Below are 23,017 nucleotides of genomic sequence, written 5' to 3' on the forward strand. Positions count from 1 at the left end.
TCTTTTAAAGTAAGCCCTTGTCAACACAAGAAATGTATGTAAATATTTTAATATAACACTACTCGCATCTTTACCTTTGAAAAAAAAAGCAAAGGAGAAAAGGAGATATCTTTTATTATTAGAATAATTTCATATGCCAAAGAACCTCTCTGTTTAGTTTAAAAAACAAATAAACCCACATTGTTTCCTTCAAGTGGTTTTATTGTACAACAACTGATTATGAACTTCCAGAGTTTAGCAAATCCATGTGGTATTGGTGCTGGAGCTACTTAGTTTACTATGTTGTCCGTCAGCAGAGAAAAGTATCTGAAGGGCTTCAAAAGTTCTTATTTTTCTCATCCCAAATTTATGTGATCAGAGAAATTACAGCTAACAGGAACTGCTCTACTATTTTTTGCAGGAGTTAAAACGATAGTGAGCTTGCTTACATTTGGGGGGTTATGTTTTGACTCGACACAGCTCGATATCTTAAGAATTTCAGAATATGTCTTGTGAAATGTTTCATACAGGCTGGATAGCAATAAACATTAGGTAATATGTAAAACTCCCTTTAAAAGTATGAAAAATGCTAGACCCTTTAAGCATTACTAACAGGGCACACTACAAAAATCCTATCAGCTAAGCATGCATTTTAACGTTAGCTGTCATGACATTACTGTACTTAAAATACTCTCAACAAAAGCAGAATGTTATAACTTAGTCCTGATATAATGATCACTACTTCTTACAATTAATTCTTTGAGATGAAACTAAGGCTAAACCTAATAGCACCACCATGTCTGGTGCCATTTAAGATGTATGACCACCAGGTAATTCTATACTCTCAAAAATTATTTTAACAGAGCCACATATTTCAGACTATTCTCATTTTCCTGTTTGAGGACATAAAGATAACTGTAATCATTCTTCAGCTGCCTTGCTTTGGAAAGACACAGAAACTAAAAATTTTGCAGAGGAATGCAGGATAGGTTACAGGCTTTGAGAACTCTTCATAAACATTGTTGATAAGCAGGGAAAAGGGACTTCAACACTGATGAAAGGATCAATGGAGTATATATGTCAGACTGTAATAGTTCGATGTGGATACCCTGTTGGTGCCAGGATTGTCTTGAAGGAAAATGTGAATGATTTCATAATGATTTCACTGTAATCTGACTGACTTTTCTTGAGCCATACCACCATCTTCATATAGCTCTCAGACACATTTTATTTTGTACATCTCAGCTGACAAAGAAGCTGTAGGATCAAACATTAGAAAACACAAAGTACATGTTGCTATTAAAACAGATGACACTGCAATCTCGCCTAGACACAACCTGTATGCAACTGTAATGGGCTTACATTAATAATCTACAAGAAAAGCCAGAATTTCAAAATCTGTCTCATTAACACTGCAAATCAGCTTGTAGTACAGCGAGTTTGACTCGCACTGAATTCCAAATGCAGAGCTGAGATGCTTGCACTGGGATCTTCAGACGTCATCTGCCTACATCTGTAGCAAAGACTTAACTCCTCACATCTACTTCCATTTTTTACAGACTGTATCCTGACAGTCTTCATGCTGTCTAGACAGTAAACCCCAGGTTTAAGAGCCTCAAGATCAGCTTGCCAGAATGTAGATAAGTTGCTACTAATTTAATAGAAAATACTTTCCATACATGGTCATCTCCAATTCCTTTTTAAAGTTCTTTCATTACCCCAACTGTTTTCAGTCAAAGACATTTCATCCTCATTACACAAACAGCAAAACTTTAAAGACATTAGCATGTCATAATCTGTTAAAATACTTACCTATTGCTGTTTCTGGCATTGCAAAAACTGTCTTTTCTGTAGCAACTCGGAAATGTCCGTGGACTGAAAGGCCAACTCCCTATGCATGGAGCACAAGCAAAGGACACCGTTATAAAATGATCAGTAAAAATAATCATAACTGTAATCCCATGTAGCACACCTCTTGCTTTGCTCTACAATCAAATACATGATTTACCACATACATCTCAACAAAATATTTAAAGGCCTTTTACAGTTCAAATGCTAATAAAGCATCAGATTATCTTTATGCTTTGGCTGAAATGGCATTGTATGCTTTAAAAAACTGTCATCACCCTTTTCAAACATTACCCCATCTGTAATTTTTGCACGTAATTCAAACCACCAACAAAACTCACCCAATACTTTTGGAATATATATGAATTGCATGAAGTTTTAATTATAATACATTAAAGAGAAATAATAATTAACTATTCTTATAAAGCAATAATTACTTACTCTATCAGTACAGAAATATTTTAAGCAGCAAAAGCCTTCACCATTATTGATTAAAATTCAAAGAATGAGGTTAGAAACTCATTTAACCTGTGGCCTTTTGTTCTTCAAAGCAGAAATAGATCTAGTATCCAATAGCTAGTATTTAACCCTCTTCTCTAGCAGTCCCTCCTGATAAGACATTTCCTTCAAGACCACCTGGTCTAACACCTCCTGGTGTTATCTCGTATTTTCTGATTAGACAGTGAGCAGCAGCAAGGCCCAACAAAAAAATATATATTTTCAGTTCATAGAAACTTAATTTTAGATAAATGTTCAAGAGGCAAACTGCCAATTTAAAGAAAAATGGTTATCTGACAAAGTTACTATTCTTTAGGAATAATATTTGGAAGTAATCCAAAAGAATTCGGGTTACCAAGCACAATCACAAGGGAGTCTCACTTTTCAAAAGTTTGTCTATATGATACATAGGCACGGAAATGTTCATATCCTACTTGGAGATAAAACCCTCTACTGAGTACTTCTCAAAAAGTTTCTTCATACAAATATTTTCTCTCTCTTCCTTTCCACTATTCCATCTTACTTTCTTTCCTCACCATTAAATGTCCCTTTGCTTAGTCCTTCTATCCATCCAATTTTAGTATTAAAACTAAGACCTGTTAAATATCATTTGCGAAAAGAAGTCAGTGTCTAATGAAGGTGCATTAGACTAATTGTGGTTTAAGCCCAGCCTGTCACTCAGAACCATGCAGCTTTTCATTTACTCCCCCACTTTTTTCTCTCCCTGCTCCTGGAAGGATGGGGAGGAGAATTGAAAGAATGCAACTCCCACAGGTTGAGATAAGAGCGGTCCAATAACTAGGGTATAACACAAATCACTACTGCTGCCACCAATAATAATAATGATAAAGGAAATAACAAAGGAAGAGAATACAACCGCTCATCACCCGCAGATCGATACCCAGCCTGATCGAGCAGTGAGCTAGCACTTCCGGGCAACTGTCCCCAGTTTTACATCCTGGGCATGATGTGCTGTGGTATGGAATACCTCTTTGGCTAGTTTGGGTCAGGTGCCCTGTCTGTTTCCTTCTGCCTTACCCTCCTCCCTGGCAGAGCATGAGACCCAGAAAGTCCTTGGTTAGAGTAAAAACTACTAAGCAGAAACTAAAAACATCGGTGTTATCTGCGCTGTTCCCAGGCTGGAAGTCAAAGAAACAGCACTGTACCAGCTACTAAAAAGGAGAAAAATGACTTGTTACTGCTGAACCCAGGACAGTAGCATTTGTAATTGCTTAGATACTAGAAAAATGTCATTTTAACCAACAAAACCAGTAGAATTAATCGGATGATACTTCTTTGGACCAGCATTATATATTTGATAGGCTTTTGAGGAGAGAGTAGAACATATTTCTGCTTATCTACAGAGATCTTTGTGTGGTTTTACATTAAAATTTTGAGAAGTTATCTCAATAAAAATCATATCCATTTCCTCACACCAGTCTCATGCATTCTTCCCTGGCCTCTCTTACAATTCTGCCCAGCAAGAAATTGTCACTGCCTCCATGAGGGTGATACATGACTGAATTTGAAAACATCTTCAAGTTTGTTTTTTTTGTAAAAATATATCTGCCAGTCAAGGGTTTTAATACAGACGTATGAAGTTTTTAAGATTTCCGTCTGATTTTCTGAGAAATTGTAACTTAAGATAACTGGTTATCATACTTGATTTTATATCCACAGACTAAGCCAAATCTACACACATGAAGTACTGCTGTTTCAAGGAGGCAAATGGGATTTGAGCAAAAAATTGCAATCTTATTTGCAAAGGGTACAACCTGTGGCTCGTCACTTACCCGTCCTTCAGCCCTTTCACTTGAGGACTGGTGAGATGCTGTACATCTCATCTGAACAGAGGCAAAGGCAAGGGCCCTGTCTTCAGTTCTTTTCCAAATATAAAGCTACATTCACTCCTAAAACAGCTCTAGAACTCGAAATGGGAATGTGACTTCATTATTTCCAACTCTTCTTTTTTTCATAGCATAACAGCATATTTTCGCTGCATTTGGTAACGCCTGCTGTTGTATTTATGCATGTTCAGTAATAATGATGACCTTGCTACAAAGATAACACAACTAAATAAAAAATAAAAAATACCCATTTTGCTCCTTCCAATGCTTTAATTTCTTCTAATCCCTTAACTAAGAATATAAATATTATCTATCGTAAAGCATTTTTCCTGGCTATTTTCTAGATGATTGGACATTTGTATAAAGACTCAAATTTTCAGCTTGAGTATTAAGTAACAAAGAATAACGTGTGAACTCCAGGAAGAAAACTTCTCTTCCAAGATTGTTCATTTCACAGTGATAAAAATAATGGTAGAGTTTTAATAATAAAATGTTGAAAGAGGTAATTTTCTTTTGAGAGAAGTAATTAAATCAGATTTCACTTTTTTGAGTGTGTAAGCCCTAACTGTATTTGTTTTCTGGATAGCTTTGAATTTTCTAGTTCAGATAAGACCATAATTTTAGATGTATATTTAAAAGACTAAAACTTTATTTTTCTTCTTACCCACTATACAGAAAATGGTACAAATACATCCTTACTTCTTTGAAGATCATTTCTAAATAATCCTACATTAAGATAAAATTAGGTGAGAAAAATGAGTAAATGCTCTGGGGATACAAACCCCTGTAATTTATTAAATTGGTAATCATATGCTTTCATATGTTTATTTGCAACTTCCCAAATGCTTTTTTTAACCTGCATGTGTTTAGCCTTCACCATCTAATACAAAGGACAGATGCTTATTAGTTTAATAGTATCCCATGTAAAGAACAAACTCTTCCAGTCAGAAGTCTAAATGCCTTCTCCACTTCTGGATTATATAATTTTATGTTCTTCTTTAATTTAAATGGAATCTTACCCATATACAGTCCCACCTAGGAGGCCCTTGGCACACTATTCAAATACCTGCTGTGCTCACTTCACCAAATACTCCCCATATTTACACATACAAGTTTTGATGCTGTAATGTCTTTATTAAAATACCCTATATCCTGCACTGTCAGTGTCCTGCCTTTCATGATCTTAAAATACATCCTAAAACTAATGTCTTCCTTCAGACTTTACCAAGATAATTGATTCCTATGGTGTATCAAGACTTGTTTTTTAATCCAGACCGTTTATCTTAGTACTGGCATGACACTATTTTCCACTGGTAGCTGAATGTTTGAATTTGTAAAGGATACTTAATGTGAGTAGACGTTAGGGAGTTGAGAAATTAACAAGCAATCAATTTAAATAATCTTTCTGTAGGGTTTATATAAGAATTAATCAAAACTAGGTAAGAGCAGAAATGGTGGTCTGACAATATATTACTGGAGATAGATTGTCTAGGAAGGCATTTGGTTACAAATTACAGATTTATTACTACATGGTTACTAATCTTAAAAGCACTGTGTTACAACTTGACTGCTAGATGTCCTCAAGGAGGAACATAATATTACAGGCAGTTTGGTCTGAATTCCTCACCAAGCTTCTGAAAAAAAAAAAACAAAAAAACACCAGAGTACGTGAATTTTACTTCCTGTACACAATTTCCTACTCAATGCTGTATTTCAAAAGTCATTATGTGACTGCATATAGAAAATTTATCATTGATTTTCATTTTTTTCTCATGATGAATACAGAACCTTATTAGAAGTATTTGTCTAATGAAAAACAAGGTGCAAATTACTCATAGATGGAAAAATGGAATACAGCTACTATAAATCTTAAAAGTCGTAAGTCTTAAGTCATAGCCAGAAGGCTCCATTATCGTAAATGGAGAATGACCCATAGTAGTAAATCAGAGAACTCATCATGTCTAAGGAACTTAAGAAATTAAGGGCTACCACAACATAACAGAATAAATAAGCCCTTCCTGTATTACACATGTAAACTTCTGTTCACATACAGAAAAGCAGATCTGTGTCACAGCAAAACCATAAATAACACTTGTCTATTCACTAAACAATTTAACTCAGACTTGCAAAGGAAGCACTACATAAGAAACCATAAGTAACAGAATAAAGGAAATACGAACAGAAAAGGCCTTCCAGAATGTTGTTTGTGTCATCTTCACTAGGCTGATAAAGAACTTTTAGCTATGAAAGCACATAACTTTATGACAATACCAGTATTAACATTGTGAAAATCCTGCTTGAATTGAAAACACTGAATGTAACAGTTCACATCCAATGCTAACATTCATTTTGAACTGCTGTAAAATACAATTCCTGGTAGGGCCAGTGCCACAAAAGAAACGTGGAAATCAACAAACAAACTGAGCATAACACAACAAATACATCTGAATACAGATGTGCAGAAATAGCTAAGGTGCGGCAAAAAGGTTTTCAAAAGCATCAGTTGGCAAAATGAGTGGAATTGATTCAGGAAACAGGAGGAGCTTATAGCTATGTTAGGTCAAAAATCACTGATGTAAGAGCATTACCACCTGCATCCAGACATGGCAAGGCTTAAACTGAATCAGAATTAATCTCTGTTCATCACTGATGTTATGGACTACTCCAAAGAGTATAATCCATTTTTATCCGTAGATACTAACAGGCAAGATGACTTAGTGAACCAAAGCAATGCAGCACAACAGATCAGCCTGGACCAGGAATATCACTTTCTTGGCTGATGACATATAAATCAACTTTATACAACTATTTAAAAATATCATTAAAAACAGGTTTCTTGTAAAATTTTCAATCACTTAGTGTGGTATTTTAAAACATAAAATATTAATGTAAGATAAATATATTAATTTACACATACTGATCATGTATTAGATTCTCAGTCCAAATTCCTACAGAAATAGAGGCACAACTATTTGAATGCAGATGGATTATCTGTAATCATATCTGATGTGTCAGTTGTGTTACTCTGACCTCTAATTATTTAAATAAATTTGATCCAACTACATTAACAGTAAAAATTTAGGTCAGGTTCATCTTACAGTGAAATTTGGGGGAAAAAACCCACATAGGCCCTTCTGTGCTACAAGTGTCCTTTATCCACAGAATTTAGACTGAATTTTTAAAAGCCCTCTTCTGATTTTTCTGCTACCAGCAAAAGCTTACGAATGGTTTCAAACTGTTTTTATTAGGGTGGTTAGCTGTAATAGCCATGTTTTTTCCCCTGTGTAATCTGCAAGGACTGATCCAGTCTTCTGCTGGTGAGCACCCACAGTAGTGTGCAGTCCCACATGGCAGCCCATACAGATCCTGTGATGGCAGTTAAACCCATGGTTCCACAGCAGGATTTGAGTACCTGCAGTTTCATATCCTCCCTGGCAAAGTACGTTGGCTCCTCCAAGACAAAAAGCAGGCTGAACAGTGTGGTCTCATGGTCCAATCTGGCGTACAGACACTGCAGCTCCACAACCATGATGCAAACATAGTAACTTTTTACAAAAAATTCCTTCTGATTATTCAGAATTTTCAGGAATAACCTATTTCCAGACTTAAAACTGTTTTCCTTGATTCTTTCTCACTACTACGTATTATTTTCTAAGACTTATATTCAGTAAGCCTACAAAACTTCCTGGCATCAAGTCAGCTATGTCTGTTAGAAAACACTGATCTTGGAGGAAGCAGAACTTTTTATGAACACAAGACTTCTGCTGCAACAGAAAGAGAAGACGTAATAAGGCTTAGTGCTGACAGTCTACAACAAAAGTAATTAATTACTAGCAAGTGAAACTTTTTCTAGTGTTAAATTTGACAGCATTCTTTTTCCCCCAGTGCTGCTTTCCAGTCTTTCCCTATACTGGCCATGTACATTCAGAAAAAGATACTACAGGCTTTTTTTATTACTCATAAAATCCTGGAAGACAAGCTCGTTCCCTTTGGTCTTCTGTATCACCTAAAAAATCTAGCTACTGCAAGAAATTTGTAAATCTAACTTGCCACATCTTGACATCTGCAGGGAGGGCAGAGATGTGGGAGGGAACCTGTTTCAGCAACTATCACCAATGCATAACTAGATAACTAAGTTTTATCTTTAAATTACAGGAACATTTCTTGTTCTTAAACAGGCCCATGCAACAGAACTCTTTTTAAACAGGGGCACAGGTTTTGGGGGATGACAGGAGAGAATTAAGGGGATTTTGTAATGACGTTCAGTTTCTCAGGAAGAAATGCTTAGAAAGTACAAGACGTTAAAACTAACTCAAGGAGAAAGCAAGCATTCAAATTCTTCTGGAAATGAGAAAAAAATAGAAATATGAAATGATGGAAAAGCAAGCAAAGATCATTCTCTTCAGAAATCTTTTTCATGATCTATTATAAAGGGAAGGAAAGTGAAATAATGAGAGAATTCTCAATATGAGACTAGGCATCTACACAAAGGCCTAGAAATAGAGAAAAATAGTAGAACTTTTAGCAAAAGAGAGTCTGGTGTTAAATGAAAAGAACAAATCTGTGCAGAAGCTTGCAAAAACCTCTGCAGTGACTGTCAGCAGCAGAGGTAGGAAAGCTTTCCATGAAGCCACAAATAAAACTTCCTTTAAACACAGAGAGGTTTCAGGAAAAAAAATAGTAATAATTATCTAGAAAAGTACAGCTTAAAGCTTCAGCTTCAGTCTCGGAGTAGACAAGCGTTGTTTGCTCTATGACATGATCTACATGTCATTACGTTGAACAGGAATGCAAACATTCTGGAATTTTAAAATACTAAGTGAAGTATGATAGCATAATACCAGCATCTGTACAATGTATGTTCAGGAAGTCTGCCTTTCTTTTCTTGGTGTAAAATAGTGGCATCCATTCCTTTTCATAGTGTACACTAAACCCTGTCATTGTAGAGTTGGGAGAGGGAGGAGAAAAGAGTTTAACTTACTGCACCAATACTGACCCGTAATTTAAAATACTTGTTTTTGAGACTGCGCTTTATGATAAGCCCTTCAGGGAATAACATCACAGTCCAGTCAAACATTCAGTGGTTATTTTCTGCTGATGTCAAGAGCTGCTGATATCATAGTCCGATTAGCTACAAAATCAAGTGCACCATTTGTCCCTAGGATCACGCACAGGAGCTTAGGAGGCAGACCAATGTGCCAGATGGTAAATATACTGTTGTGTCAGCAAAGAGCGAATCCTGCCTTAGTACCACCTCAGCATTGTTTTCAATATCCTATATTACAGAAGCTAAGAGGCACTCGAGTCAATCTCACAAAGATTTGTTTTAAAGTACAACAAATAACTACTTGCTCACTCTGTATTCTACTTTACAGTAAAAGCTGCCTTCCACTTTGAAGAACAGGCAACAAAACAAGCCACAGGCTTCTATGTGATACACATACACATCAGTTTCCAGAGGGAGCGGGAGAGGAAGAGAGAGAATTGGGAAGCAGCTTATCTAGGTTTAGTGTGACAATTACTTTTACTTCAGGGAAGATTTTAGAGCATAAACTAAAACCAAACCAAAGATGTTCAAGTTTCAGCACATGGTAACTGACAAGAGGCATGATGTAACCTTAAAAAGGAAGGAAAAGAAGAATCAGGAGAAATCCCAAGAAGCACTGACATTTCTAGGTTCCAGTTTCCTAGCTGTAAAAAAAGGCTTAAAGGGGTTAAATATCCATTACAGTATAGAAGCACTGTGCTGTGTAAAATAGTTTTTAATGAACTTTAATACACTGCAATTAATCACCCAAAGCACACGATATGTATATACATATATATGTACATTAGTAAGTCAGGTGCTATTTACACGGTGATTTTGTTTCACTAGTCTGCAAGAAAAAATAGACAGCAATACCAGGCAACTTGCTCAGAAGGAAGGACCATCTGCATAGATGTCTGTACCCACAAATGGCACAGAGTGAGGGCAGAGCCTTCCCTCTCACTTTTACTTCACTGGGAACTGGATTTGGTAGTGGGCATATTCAGGCTATAGACCACTAAATCTTTGAGGTCTATAGCTCTCCCTTTCCCCCTCCCACCTTCTGCAGCTGCCCGGTAGTTAATCTGTGTAACTCAGAGGTTAACTCGTGAAGCCTGGGAGTAAGAAATTTCAATTGTGTTTTTTATATACAGCAGTAAGAAAGTTTTGGTTCTTTCTGATGCTGCTCTGCTCCTGACTACAGAACATTATGCAATCAAAAAACAATTCCATTTTACAAATACATATCTTAAATTCAACATTGATGTTTACTTTCATAAACATATTTGTGAAGAAACAAGGAAAAAATGTTATTTGCAGATGCATGCCAGAAATTTTATGTATAAGTTTGGAGTGAAAGGAACATTCCTGAAGAGTTATGGCCACACAACCTGGATAAAAATGGGACAGGATAAGGACAGCTATTGCTCTGCTCCAGCTCCTTTGTGTACTGGAATTCTGTTGACTTAAAATGCATAATATACATATTGCTTATAACGTACATTATTACAGATTTACTTCATACAAAATATTACTGTAATGAGAATTGTTGACCAAATCCTCCTAAAGTGTAAGTAACTATATTGGTAGAATCCCCATGGTACCTGTAGCAAGCGTCTAACAACATTGTTCAAGAAAACATTAATTCAGCTGTTCACAGTAAATTACATTTCCAGCCTCAGTAAATGCTCTTAAACCTGTACTGTACATCCAAACCCTTGTTTTCTTTGATTAATGAGGCCCAGATGTGTCAGAGCACTCATACGCAAGCAGTGTTACATAAGGTAACATACAGACATGGTAGCAAATAACCAGTCTATTAAGTATAACGAGATACTGCCTGTCTGTCTTCCCCTCCAGATAACATTTCAAGTAGTTTAGAAAAGTGCAAGATGCAGCTGATATCTTGAATATTGCACTGGAAAACTTTTTAGATGTTTTTTCTATTAAGCATTAGGAAAAAAAAAAAAAGTTCCAGCTTAAATTACATGCAAGCATTGCAAAGTGTAAAGATCTTCTAAAAATACTCCTGAAAACAGACTTCACCTTTCCTTATGAGAAATTCCTTTATTTTAGGAACTGGCCTTCTTTCATATAAATCTTCTGATTTCTGTGACTGAGAATGATTTCTATTAGAAATACCAAGTCCTGAGAAAAAGACAACTATATGATACATTTGGGGCAAATTCCTTCACAGCTTTCAGCTATTTATTCAATGCAAGAACCTCAAACAGCTAAGTAAGCAAACATGTTTTCTCCCATACAGGGCAACCAAGGGAAGTAGGCCAATTGCTATTGTGACACGCCAATATGCATTTTTTTGGCAGCAAACATCTATAAACACACACAAGAGCACAGGGGACTAATGTTTTTTAAGCTATTTTTAAAAACTGATTCTTGATTTCACTAGCACTTGCAGTTAGTGCATTATTCTGCATATTAGGCATTTACTTTCACCTACTAAGTAACTTTGCTACCATGAAAAATTACCCATCTCTGTCAAGTCTTTCCCCTCAGGTGTCAGAACATTATTATAAAGAGTTAGCATCAGGAATATATAAAGCATTACTTAACAAAATCCTATAATTATAAAACCTTTTCAGAATGTTGTGAGGTAAAATTTCACAAATATGCCTGGCTAAAATGAAGTAAAACACTGGAAATTTCCTCTAAAAATTGTTAATTCAAATTTAGACAAGTCTTTATTGATTAAAGCAGAGTAGAAGCTTAAAACAGAGAAGTGTTCTACTTTTTCCTGAAGAAAGTTAAAATATCACCCTTTCCTACAAGACAATTACTTATTAAACCCTTTCCAAGACAAATGGACCTTACCTGATGCAACATCGAATAGTTACAAAGATGCACACTTCAACTAAGCAGATTTCTGCCTTAAAGATTACAGATCAGTTCTGATTTACAGGAAAGTTGGATTCCTCTAACAACGTCAGGCTCTGGAATCTTTTCCTGAAAATGAAGTGGCACTAACACAAAGAAGAAGTAAAGCTTAGGTACTCAGTTCACTCTTCTACTGCAACATAAAAACACACATTAGTTCTCAATCTGTAGTCCAGACGGGAAGCACGTTTAGCTGCACAGTAGTATTTCCAAACCATAGAATAAGTTCAGGGGTTTGGCTGCGTCTATTATCTGGAACTCCTCCATAACCCCTTGATTAAATGAGACTGTCACTCAGCAAGCAGCAGTCTGAAAAATCTTCAGATTGTGAACTGCAACATTTCCGATGCTTTTCCATACACAGCACAGTTACCTCTCATAAACAAACTAGGGGAACACAGCCTAGATGGTATCGCTATGAAATGGAGGGCAAAATCACTGGAAAGTATATTAAGAGTTACCAGCAGTCTACAATCAGATCGAGAGGGCACCCTAGCTGAGGTCATAGCAAAGTCAATCATTAACGAAGTCATATTTGATATTTTCATTATCTGCTTGGATAATGAAAACAAGGTTTTCTAGAATTTACAGATTACTTTTTGGGAAGGCAAACACTCTGAATCAGAATTCAAAACCATCTCACTTTGGAGACCAGATAGAAGCTAATGAAAAAAATTACTCAATTTAGAAAAATAAAAGGCAGAGATTACAAGTCTGTTTTCTACGAAACAAATGCCTAGGCATTTTTCAGGGGCTTACAGTAACCATGAACTTAATACACATAATGATGCAACACTGTTGAAAAAAGAGCTACTGAAAGTATCAGGCTGGCAGGCACCAAAGGGCTGAAGTATACCCACACAGCCTAGATTCAATGTGCTTGGGAAGCCTAGTCAGACCAAAGAAGTGGATCTGTCAAAGGCAATGCCAGCTGAGATGGCACTCAGGCTTCTTAGGGAGAAAATTAGTACTATCCTTTTATTGCCTTTGAGGAAAAGGGTAGATCTACAAGACTGACACTTCAACAAACAAGTTCTGTTCAAGGAAGAAGATTTAAAGCTTAGTAAAAGTTTAGTGGTAAAGAAAGGCACTGTCATGGAATGTTACACAAGAAGGAAAGAGGTAAGAGTAATAGCTTTAAGAATAACTAGAAGTGGTGGCCTCCCAGCACCTGATGCTTTGAGAAGTTGCTATTTAGCTATTTGTGATAGAACTTCTCTGCAATATATAGAGAATAATTATTCTGCTCTACTTGGTGCTGATGAATCCTCCAGCTGAAATATTGCCTGGTCTCTGGTAATGAACTGTAAAGTACAAAAATTGGAAAGATTCCAGAGGATTGTAAGAAGACTTAATCTATAGAGAAGGCTGAGTAGCTATCTTTATCCCTATTAAAAAGAGCTGGCTAGAAGCAAGGAATGCAAGTATCTCAAAATGTTCTTAAAGAGCTGTGACTGAGACAGGAATATATTGATTACACATGCTAAAGTCTTAAATTAGACACTAGGGAACCTTAAAAGAATAACTAAGTACTTGGGTAGGACATCAGCAAAAAACAGAACTCTTGCTGTTGGAGACTTCTGAACACTTTAGGTGAAAATCTGCTAAGTAACCATCTAACTATATTTAACACTACTTCAAGTGCAAAAGAACAATCCCGAGGCTCCTCTCAGATCTATACTTCTGTGTAGTCTAAAACTTAGCATATTCAACATTACTACCTGAGTGACTAACACAAACTCAAACAGTTCCTTAAAAAATTCTACTCTCTAACAGAACCTTAAAGATGGTCCACGTAACTTAGATGTAGACTCTCAGTTTAAATAAAATACCTTGCTTAGAAAAACCTCTACTGCTAGGTGTGTTGACAAAACGAATGGAAAGATACTCATGAACCCAAACACCCAATTGACAGGTTGTCTTCTCATGCTCCAATACACCTGAGGTCCTTCCCTACTGAGGAGAGAATAAAAGTCAGCACTGTGTACTATTGCTCTTAAAAACTGGGCCCTAGAATATGAGGGAATTGGAGATGACAATATCTCTTTAAATTGTGAGCTACATTAAAGTTCCAGCTTCCTACTATTCCCCCTAAACCTAAATCAAGATTAGAAAATAAAATTCTCAGAGTAACTCCAAACACAGGGCTTTGCAAAGGATTTAAAAGAACTGGTAACTCTATCCAGCTTCATTTATACTAAAAATGTTGCACGTTGTCATATAAGTTAAAACCTATTTGCCCCACAAGGTGTTTTCACATCCTAAAACTCAAAGCATTAATTGTTAAAGCAAGAAGTGTAACATAAAGGTATAGCCTTTATAGATTTGTAACTTGCTAAAATAAACTTAGCAAATACATCATGCAAGAGGTCAGACAAAAGGATTAAATACTGTATATGATTTCCAAAGCAAAAAAATCCCATGTTTGAGAAACAGCCTTTACTCATCAGTAGAAAAACAAATACTGGGGGGGCCTATTTTGGCCTTATTAATAACTAAACACATAAGCATTCAGTAATAACAGATGATAAGCCTGAAACAGCAGCAAATTGCTTTTCACAAAGCACAAAACTGAACTGTAAAGCCTATTGCTACAGGCCTTTCTGAAGACCAAAGCTACTTTATGTCAAGAAGTACCATATGAATAGAGAGGCGAGTGTGACAACTGATAGTTATTTAGCACTATGGTTCTGAAATACAGTGTAGCTCAGGAAGTTTCTAAATTATGCATGCTCTAAATATGATACTAAGGAGGAGGGTACTTTGTAGACACTGCTGCAGATTCCTCCTTAAACTAAAAGCAGTGGCCTTTGCTCCTAAATATAGAATCATAGAATCATAGAATAGTTAGGGTTGGAAAGGACCTTAAGATCATCAAGTTCCAAACCCCCTGCCATGGGCAGGGACACCTTGCTCTAAATATACGTACTTCTGCTTTGGCAATATGCCAGAGACTTAAGTAGGCTTTATGTAAAGTTAAAACCACCAATCAAATCTGTCTAGTGTCCTTTACTTAGCTCTGAAACAGGTATAAAATACATTGTTATTAAGCCCTTTAGTCTGTTAGAGAGAACAATGACACAGTAGTGTATTTTGTGCCAAAGCCCTATTTAAAACCACAGAGTTACACTGAACTTACACAGCACACTTTTGTTCATTGAAGTCAGGAAAACATTGGAAGTTTTTTTTACAACCAAGAAACCCAAACTTAGGACCTCATTTAGAAACAATAATACTAAAATAAACCACCAAACAAACAACTGTTTAAATACTCTGCATTTTTTTGTCTACTGTTCAGGTATTTCATTTCAAGAAATTAAAAGTGTACAGATAGAAGTCAACTAAAATAATCTGAATAGATTTTCAGCACCTGATAACTGTCATAATCTGATATTTTTCAGCATCATGAGAGTACACGCCCAGTGTTCCCTTCCACTGTATATGCCCTTTAGCAATAAATGTGGTATCTATAACTTGTTTCACTGTTGCTTAGAACAGTCACCTTTGGTTCAGTCACCTTTGTTTCATCAAACATACTTGTTACTTGAACCTACTGTTCTAGGTACAAAAAAAATGAAAAGATACATTTATATTGAATATCAATTTTTTTATGAACTACACGAGCATAGACAAGAAGTGCAGAAATCAAGCTCCACAGCCCCATCTGTTGGATAATTAAGCTCTTGAGAAAGCCATCTACCAGCCTCTGGCCAACAGTGCTGAAGTGGAACTAGTTCATTTTGATACAATTCCAAGTTTTACCCTCATAAATTTATGATATCTGTGCATCAGTAGCAACTTTTACTACCTAAACACATAATAACTGAGTTTCTAAAACATTCTGATTTTCAATTTATTTTAAACTAGAACAACAGAGCACACTATGTACAGTGCTGCTTTTTTGAGCAAGTTTGAGATTGACCTGTTTGTCTTTTCGTTCACTGACTATAGTAAAATTGCACTTTTTAAGAGGTGTTCCTTAAATTTCAAGGCCAAGCTAAAATGACTTGCTTCTAAAGCCAACAATTTCAATGTAAATTTGTTTTAAAGGCATTTACTGTAGTTCATAAGTGACAAGTGTTTCCAGCTCCCACTCACTTGTAGGTACTAAGATAGCCAGATCTTGGGCATATGAAAGGGATGAAGTATGAACTTATTGTGTTAAAAACACAGAACCAAACATCTGAGTGATTTAAAATAGAGCATCTAATTATACCATGAACAGAATAACTCCTTTGTATGGATGCAGTTCTGATGAATAATTACAGTAGGACAGAGCATTCCCACACAGGAAGCAGAACAAGATAACGGTACAACCATGCCAAGTTCAAGGGCTGTTCTAGAGGTCTGAGATCTGAGGCTTGGTAGCAGAGCAGCAAAGGGGGAAAGAGGAATTGCATGTTTAGATCACCAACTGGAAAGACCACAGCCAAAATACACAAAAAGAAATGTGCAAGGAAGTTGGAAAGGGAGGAGTCACGACCAGTGATGGATCATGTAGTGTTACGCTTATATCATCCTGTCTTTGACAAACATCATACTGATGTGCAAGAATATAAATTTAAGCAACAATATGGCAGGCAGACTTTACTTGTCAAACTCACTGTTCAAAATAACTTAAGATTGTTATATTCTACTCCCTGCTACAGTGCAAATGTATCCAGCAGATGTCAAGCTGAAGAGAATAGCATTTCAGCATGTAGAAAAGTACAGTACTGGTCTCTTACCTACTCATAGTGTTCAGAGCCACCAATTGCTGAATCAAATATTAACACTGAGTATAACCAGCAATATGATGGAGTCTTTCCATATTGCTTTAGTAATAAGGTATGGCCTTGGAAAGGGTAATGGAGAATCAGGATCTTGTAATTCATGTTTTAGGAGTACTACAAAAGTGAGAAAGTAGATGCATTTTCAGATAATTTGTTGGAAAAATACAGATCTCACAAACATCTGTTAAAGTACAGTTTAGAATATAATTTTTACAAGTTTTCATGGAGTTCTCCTTTAATTGTATATTTATATAATTCAATTTCTTAATACATTTTGAGTGGAAAACTCAGTTCTTGCATGATCTACAAACTCACACTTCAGTATTCTGAAAACCTTTGCAAGGGGCATTTCCTACAGTGACAGGATTCTGCTCTTAACACAACCACCAGACCCTCAGAGAAGCAGTATGGGTATGAAAGAACAGCCGAAGCACTAGAAGAGCAGCAAAGCTGCCCTGACAAGCAAGAGACAAAGGTTCACATTACAATCCTTATTCTCGAATTGCAATATTTGAAATGCCATGTGTGCGCTTCATTTAAATCGAGCACAGCATATTACATTACTTTAAAACAAATGATGTCAGATACCACACCAAAGTGCTTAACTTACCCCTCCCATTGTAATGCCATCAATAAGTGCCACATATGGCTTCTTGCAAGTGCCTGTAAGGAATGTAAGGAAACAAAAAAAATGTACATTTTTTTCAAGACAATGGTCCTGTGACATCAGCTGAACTGATGAATCTGACTGAACTTTAAAGTCTGACCTGAAAACACGAATATTAGACAGCAGTTTTAGAGTGGACTTCTGCATCTTTCCATGCACGGTAATTGAAAACGTCTTTACTCAGTGTCATTGCTGGTAGTTATTTTAAAACCACATACTCCTAGGTTCTTTGCAATAAACTAAGGCGTTTAACTCCTAGCTTAATTTATGCAGTCTACTTAAATGGAAAGCTTTAACATAATTTGATCTTCTGCCTTCTGACTGATTACTAATGATTTTCCATGCATCTATTTTTATCGCAAGTCTTCTTTGTAGTAGATCAATGGTACTTAGTGCAGAACTGCACTGTCTGCATCTATGACATAATTAACCTATAGCTGAATTCTAACTATCCAGAACAACTGGATGCAATAAGCTATCACAGTAGCTTAAACAAAAGAAACAAATTCTGCATGCATGATGTAAAAATGAGATATGTTACACTAGTAGTATTAAAAAAAAAAAAAAAAACATAACATAAAACTACTTCTATTATCTCTTTTTTTTATATAGATTAGCAAAGAAAGAAAGCAAATTTACATTCAAAGCCACTACTTTGAAAACTGTACTGCTTCAGAATTTGCCATTAAACATACCAATGGCATTGTTCAGGGTATATTCTTCTTTGAAGAAATCTTGCGCCAGCTTATTTCCAACTTTTCCTGCATCTGTGATGGCTTAAGAGAAATAAAAATTCTAAAGATCACTGTAAGTTTAAAGGGAAGTGCAAATAAGAATTAATATTGCATGAAAACAATTTCTTCCAACTGCAATCAAGCAGCAACTTAATCCTGCTTTTAGTTGAGAAAATTTGCTCAAACTTAAATATGAATGCAAAGTTTCAAATATGAGTCAATTTATTATGCTGGAGATTGTCACATACATGTGAGCATGCAGTACATCTTCTACGCCATGGAACCCCTCCTAATGTATGGTAGTCTTGTTTGTGGTGTTTGATATCAATATATAGGATGGTTACTTAAAACTTATTATACTGAAAACTCTGAATACTAAAACTGAGAAGCCAATGAGAGAAGGACATAATTTGATAACAAGCCGTGCTGCTTGTTCACCTAAAATTTAAAACAACTGCTAATTTTCACAGTCTGGAAGTTTCCTACAGTTCTTACTTACAAAATAATCACAGATACACTGATAACCATTGCCAGCTCTTTACATAGCCAACTCAAACACCAGACACAAATTATCTTATAGTAAAAGTTACTTATTAGGACTCTTCAAATTTCTCATAAAGAAGCTGTCAGTAATGAAAATCTGGGAAGGAAAACGTAGAGACAAGGACCCTCTCTTCCCACGAATGACTGACTGCTATTATCAGTTATTCATAAAAGTTCAATTTTTACTCTTTCATACAATGTTCTGACAGCTGTCTCCTGACGAGTAACTTAAATAGCATCCCTGCATCAAGGCGTCATAAGAATAATCTCTCTTACTTTTTTGTGTAGCAAGGCTGTGCTTACCCAAGTCACAGCAAATAAACCAATGCAAAACAGCAACAGGCAAAGATATGTTAAATGTTCAAGCGACTCTACTCCTTACCTCTGATGTCACCCCCAGCACAAAAAGCTTTTCCTCCAATTCCCTTTATAATTATTAGAAAAGTTTCGGGATCTTTCTCCCAGGTCTAAAAAGAAGTAAATGTTTCCAGGTAAGATTAAAGTCTGTGTAAAAAAATTGCTTTCTCTGTATGCTGTAATACTTACTTTACTTTCTCAAAAAGTAAATCAAACTATACTTAAAATAGTTTGTCTTACACTGAGAGCTAAATGTCTTTCTGCCACTCCTGTGTCCTATTTAACCCTGACATCAGAGATTAGCAGAGTTGCCTCATGTATTTCAGAAAATGCCTATGTAGAGATACCAACTTGAAGAAAGGCAGCACTCCCTAAAACAGGGTCGAGCATAAATCCCAATTGGAACACAATGCTGGGGCATAAAGCTCGGAATATGGAAGATATAATAACAATGTCTCGGGCCAAATCATGAAAGTTGTGTAAATCTAAAATGCATGGCAAGAAAAACAGGGATTAAATTACTGATGGATTTTGTCAAAATTACTGTAATCAATGCTCATCAAGAATTTTTTTCTGAATTAAATCAATATGTGCACAGACATTTTGCTAGGTACAATGACCATGCTGTTGTTTGGGTTTGTTTGGTTTTTTTCCCTGAAATAAATACAGTGGTACAAGACTTCAGCAGTGGTGCAACCATACTGAGAAAAAGATGTCATCTACAGGTTTTCCCTTCCCCTGCCCTTTAAACTATGCTTATAAATCCCTTATTCAAACAAGTACCCAGACAAAAAAGACAGGATATTGCTGTATACCAGCAAGTGTACTTAAAATTACACCACTTTTTAAGGCTGTGCTTCAAATAAAACCCAGTACTCAGCACTACAGAAGTATGTCTGTAAATGTTCTTCAAAGAATGCACAAGCTTGCAATACATCTGTCTACCAAAATACCAAAAGGCAGGCAACTATCCAACAAATACTGGTAAGTCTGACTTCGTGCATATCATAAATAGCCTCATTAAATTAAATTAAAAAGGACTATTTGCATGCTTAAATTTCACATTACTTCACCAGCTTGTAAAAAGTTCCTGTAAATCTATACAATTCTTCCTAAAGGAATGACTCTGACAACACCTTGCTTTCAAATGGCTTGTATCTTTTATTCCAGAGATACAGCCTCCCCACAAAACATGCACCAAATCAAAAGGCAACAAAACTGTACATCCTGGAATTCATGCATGCTGACTGACCAGCTGGGTGTTGCCAAAAGCAATATATAAACCATGAGCCCTTCTTGTTTTTAATTCAGTTCTACTTTTAATATGGGTGTCTCTATCTATCCAGATGCTAAATTTAACTTTGTCTGACAGCTTGTTTCTTTGACATGTCTTCTCTTTCTAACTTATTTAAAACTGTCTGTTCTTTCCCATACTATAAATGGCTCATTGGCCAATGCATTCACACAGACTCTCATTCTTTAAATCAGTACACTAAGAAGTGTCAGACTGAATTCCAAAATTGGTTTTGGATACATATGCATAGTGGATGGGTAGAAGTGGAGCTACTAACCTTTATTTGTGGATAAATTTGTCGGATCATCGAAAGATTTAGTGCATTGAGAGCCTTGGGTCTATTCAAAGTTATTATTCCTGCACCTCCTTTCTTTTCCAATAAGACTTCAGCTGTTGAATCTGTTTGCTTAGAAATCTTCTGTACATGGAAATACAAATAAATAAACCAAATGTCATCAGTTAGATACCTTAAGTAACACCCATACAAGAGTTTTTATGGAAATAGTCTCGTAACATTTAAGATCATAAAGCATGCATTTTGGAAATGTACACTAAGGCTTGCTTTCCCACTGTGCTTCAAGTTCTATTTGCAATTCCTGAACAGTTTTTTCAAAAACACCTTATGCCCGAGTCCTTGAGAATAATAAACCTCAGATAAGTTTTTGAGCTACACACTAAGAACTGAATTCATTCAAAAACACACCACCAAAACTGCCACAATAAAACACAAAACCATGGTTCCTTACAACTAGCATTCTGAAAATACCTGCAACGATTATAACAATGGTAGTTCTATGTGTCCCTACTGGCAGTTTGACACTGGAAACGCAAATGTACGTATTGCTTTGTCTGTAAGTAACCTTTAGCAGTAGGGAACAAATCACTAACTATTTTCACAACTGATTTCAAACTCAGTTGAGTTCTATTTAAGGAATATACAGAGGCTAACATAGAAAATAGCTATAAAAGTAGGCAAGGCCAAAATAATTAAGTTTTAATTTACAGTGTAACAGAAACTTGAAACAGTGCTCAAAGACGTGAGCAGCCTTATGCCTAGCAATAAGTGATGGCATTTAGAACCACTGTGAAGAGACGCAAGCTGCATGTCTGTCTCAGGGAGTTAAAAGCCTTAAAAACCTCCAGCTCAGTCAAATAAGATACTGTTCTTACCAAATGTTGTAGTATTATTTGCAGTCTGTTGAATGGTTTTGGCCTGAAAAAAATATTAAAAAGATAGCTAAAACCATAAACCAGCTACTCAATCCCAAATATATAACTGCTGATTTAAGCAAGGCTTTGTCAGAAAAATATCTGAACACGACGTTGTTTCACATTCTCCTTTTTAAAATCAAGTAAACTAGCCTACAATTTTGAAATTAAAAACAGTTGGAAGCTTCTTTGCTTACTAGTAAATAGATGGCAGATACCAATGTCAACTACTGGTTTTGATGTGTTCAAGTTAGGGGAACTTGTAAATAGTAAGACAAGGAGTTTGGTGGATACAATTGCTACTTAGCAGTCTGTGGGTTTTGTAAAGATTTACAGCCTTTTCCTGGGTGTTTAAATACTTTTTTTTTTTTTAATAGTCTTGTCAAAGACTTGTCTATTCCCAAAGCTTCCATTACAAGAAACCTGTTCTCATGACCTTGTGTGTACATGCATTTAGGTAGGGTTTATGAACAGCTTGAACTCATGCTTCTGTTACTGACAGGAAATACCAATGCTGGGACACTTTGTGAACATGTTTCTCAATTTAACTGATGAGGCTGTGTTAATTGTCAGTGTATTCTGTTAAGGAGGCCGGTTAACAGCAGCATTCACTGGGCTTCAGACGCCTGGCTTGCATCAGCGCTCACAAACTATCCTTCAGCTACTTATGAGCGCAAATCACGGACAATAAACATTTTACATTCTAAAGTTCGGGCACCCCAAACTACATATTCATTTTAGAATGGGAAAGTTAATTCGGATCTAAATTATCCTTTATCCTAGTTCACAGGGTTTCAACGCCCGGCATGAGAGGCCTTCCCAGGTCACCGCCTCCCGCCGCAAGCTGAGGGAGCGGCCGGCCCGGCGCCATTTACATTTCTCCTCGGCGGGGAGAAAGGGGAGCGCGGGAGCAGCTTCGCCGCACCTCAGTGCGGCCACAGCCACCTCCCCGTTACCTGGGCAGCGGCCTCAGCACCCGGGCCGCCATGGCGCCAGCCCGCGCGATCGATCGTCGTCATCGGATAACCTATACGATCCGCCGGGAGCGAGGTAGGACGCATGCGCGGGGCCGTTCTCCGTTCCGCTCACGCCACTTCGGGTAGGCGGGTGGTTCTGAGGGATAGCCGCCCGCTCCAGGACCCCTTCTTCCCCATCCCGGGCATGAACAGCCCTCTTCCAGTCAATGTAGCGTCTGACAAAGGAGAGCCGGGCGGTGGCATGGAGTTTGCAAGCAGGCCCCTTGCTCGGGAGTTCTGTGAAAGGTTTAGTCCCTTACCTCGATAGAGTCTGGGCTGAATGAGTGCTGTTCCGCGTCCTGAATTAACCCAGGAGGTATGAGGACACGAGG

The 23,017-nt window shown here is 36.7% G+C and overlaps 2 protein-coding genes across 5 annotated transcripts in view; one reads left to right on the forward strand and one right to left on the reverse strand.

The window, feature by feature from the left end:
* Positions 1–22,746, reverse strand: part of HIBCH (3-hydroxyisobutyryl-CoA hydrolase) — a 42,357-nt gene extending 19,611 nt beyond the window's left edge. The window contains exons 1-7 of one of the 2 annotated variants that reach the window (XR_009728937.1): positions 22,626–22,746; positions 21,631–21,673; positions 20,738–20,878; positions 19,192–19,276; positions 18,228–18,308; positions 17,476–17,528; positions 1,792–1,870 (exon numbers count right to left, since the gene is read on the reverse strand). Coding sequence is in view for 1 of the 2 variants with exons in the window: in XM_061376477.1 (XP_061232461.1) it covers positions 1,792–1,870; positions 17,476–17,528; positions 18,228–18,308; positions 19,192–19,276; positions 20,738–20,878; positions 21,631–21,673; positions 22,626–22,657 (514 nt within the window). In the remaining variant the exon portion in view is untranslated. The remainder of the gene's footprint in view (positions 1–1,791; positions 1,871–17,475; positions 17,529–18,227; positions 18,309–19,191; positions 19,277–20,737; positions 20,879–21,630; positions 21,674–22,625) is intronic. The other variant, XM_061376477.1, reaches the window with a different exon arrangement.
* MFSD6 (major facilitator superfamily domain containing 6) overlaps positions 22,312–23,017 on the forward strand; it is a 49,670-nt gene continuing 48,964 nt past the window's right edge. The window contains exon 1 of one of the 3 annotated variants that reach the window (XM_061376325.1): positions 22,312–22,719. The gene's annotated coding sequence lies outside the window, so the exon portion shown is untranslated. Of the gene's footprint in view, positions 22,720–22,865; position 23,017 lie in introns of those variants that run through there. The other 2 variants (XM_061376294.1, XM_061376305.1) reach the window with 2 other exon arrangements.

This window comes from Neopsephotus bourkii, unplaced genomic scaffold (genome assembly GCF_033783945.1).
Source record: "Neopsephotus bourkii isolate Nb327-2 ecotype Australia unplaced genomic scaffold, CSIRO-AGI_Nbou_v1 NB_196, whole genome shotgun sequence".
Taxonomy (NCBI): Eukaryota; Metazoa; Chordata; class Aves; order Psittaciformes; family Psittacidae; genus Neopsephotus; species Neopsephotus bourkii.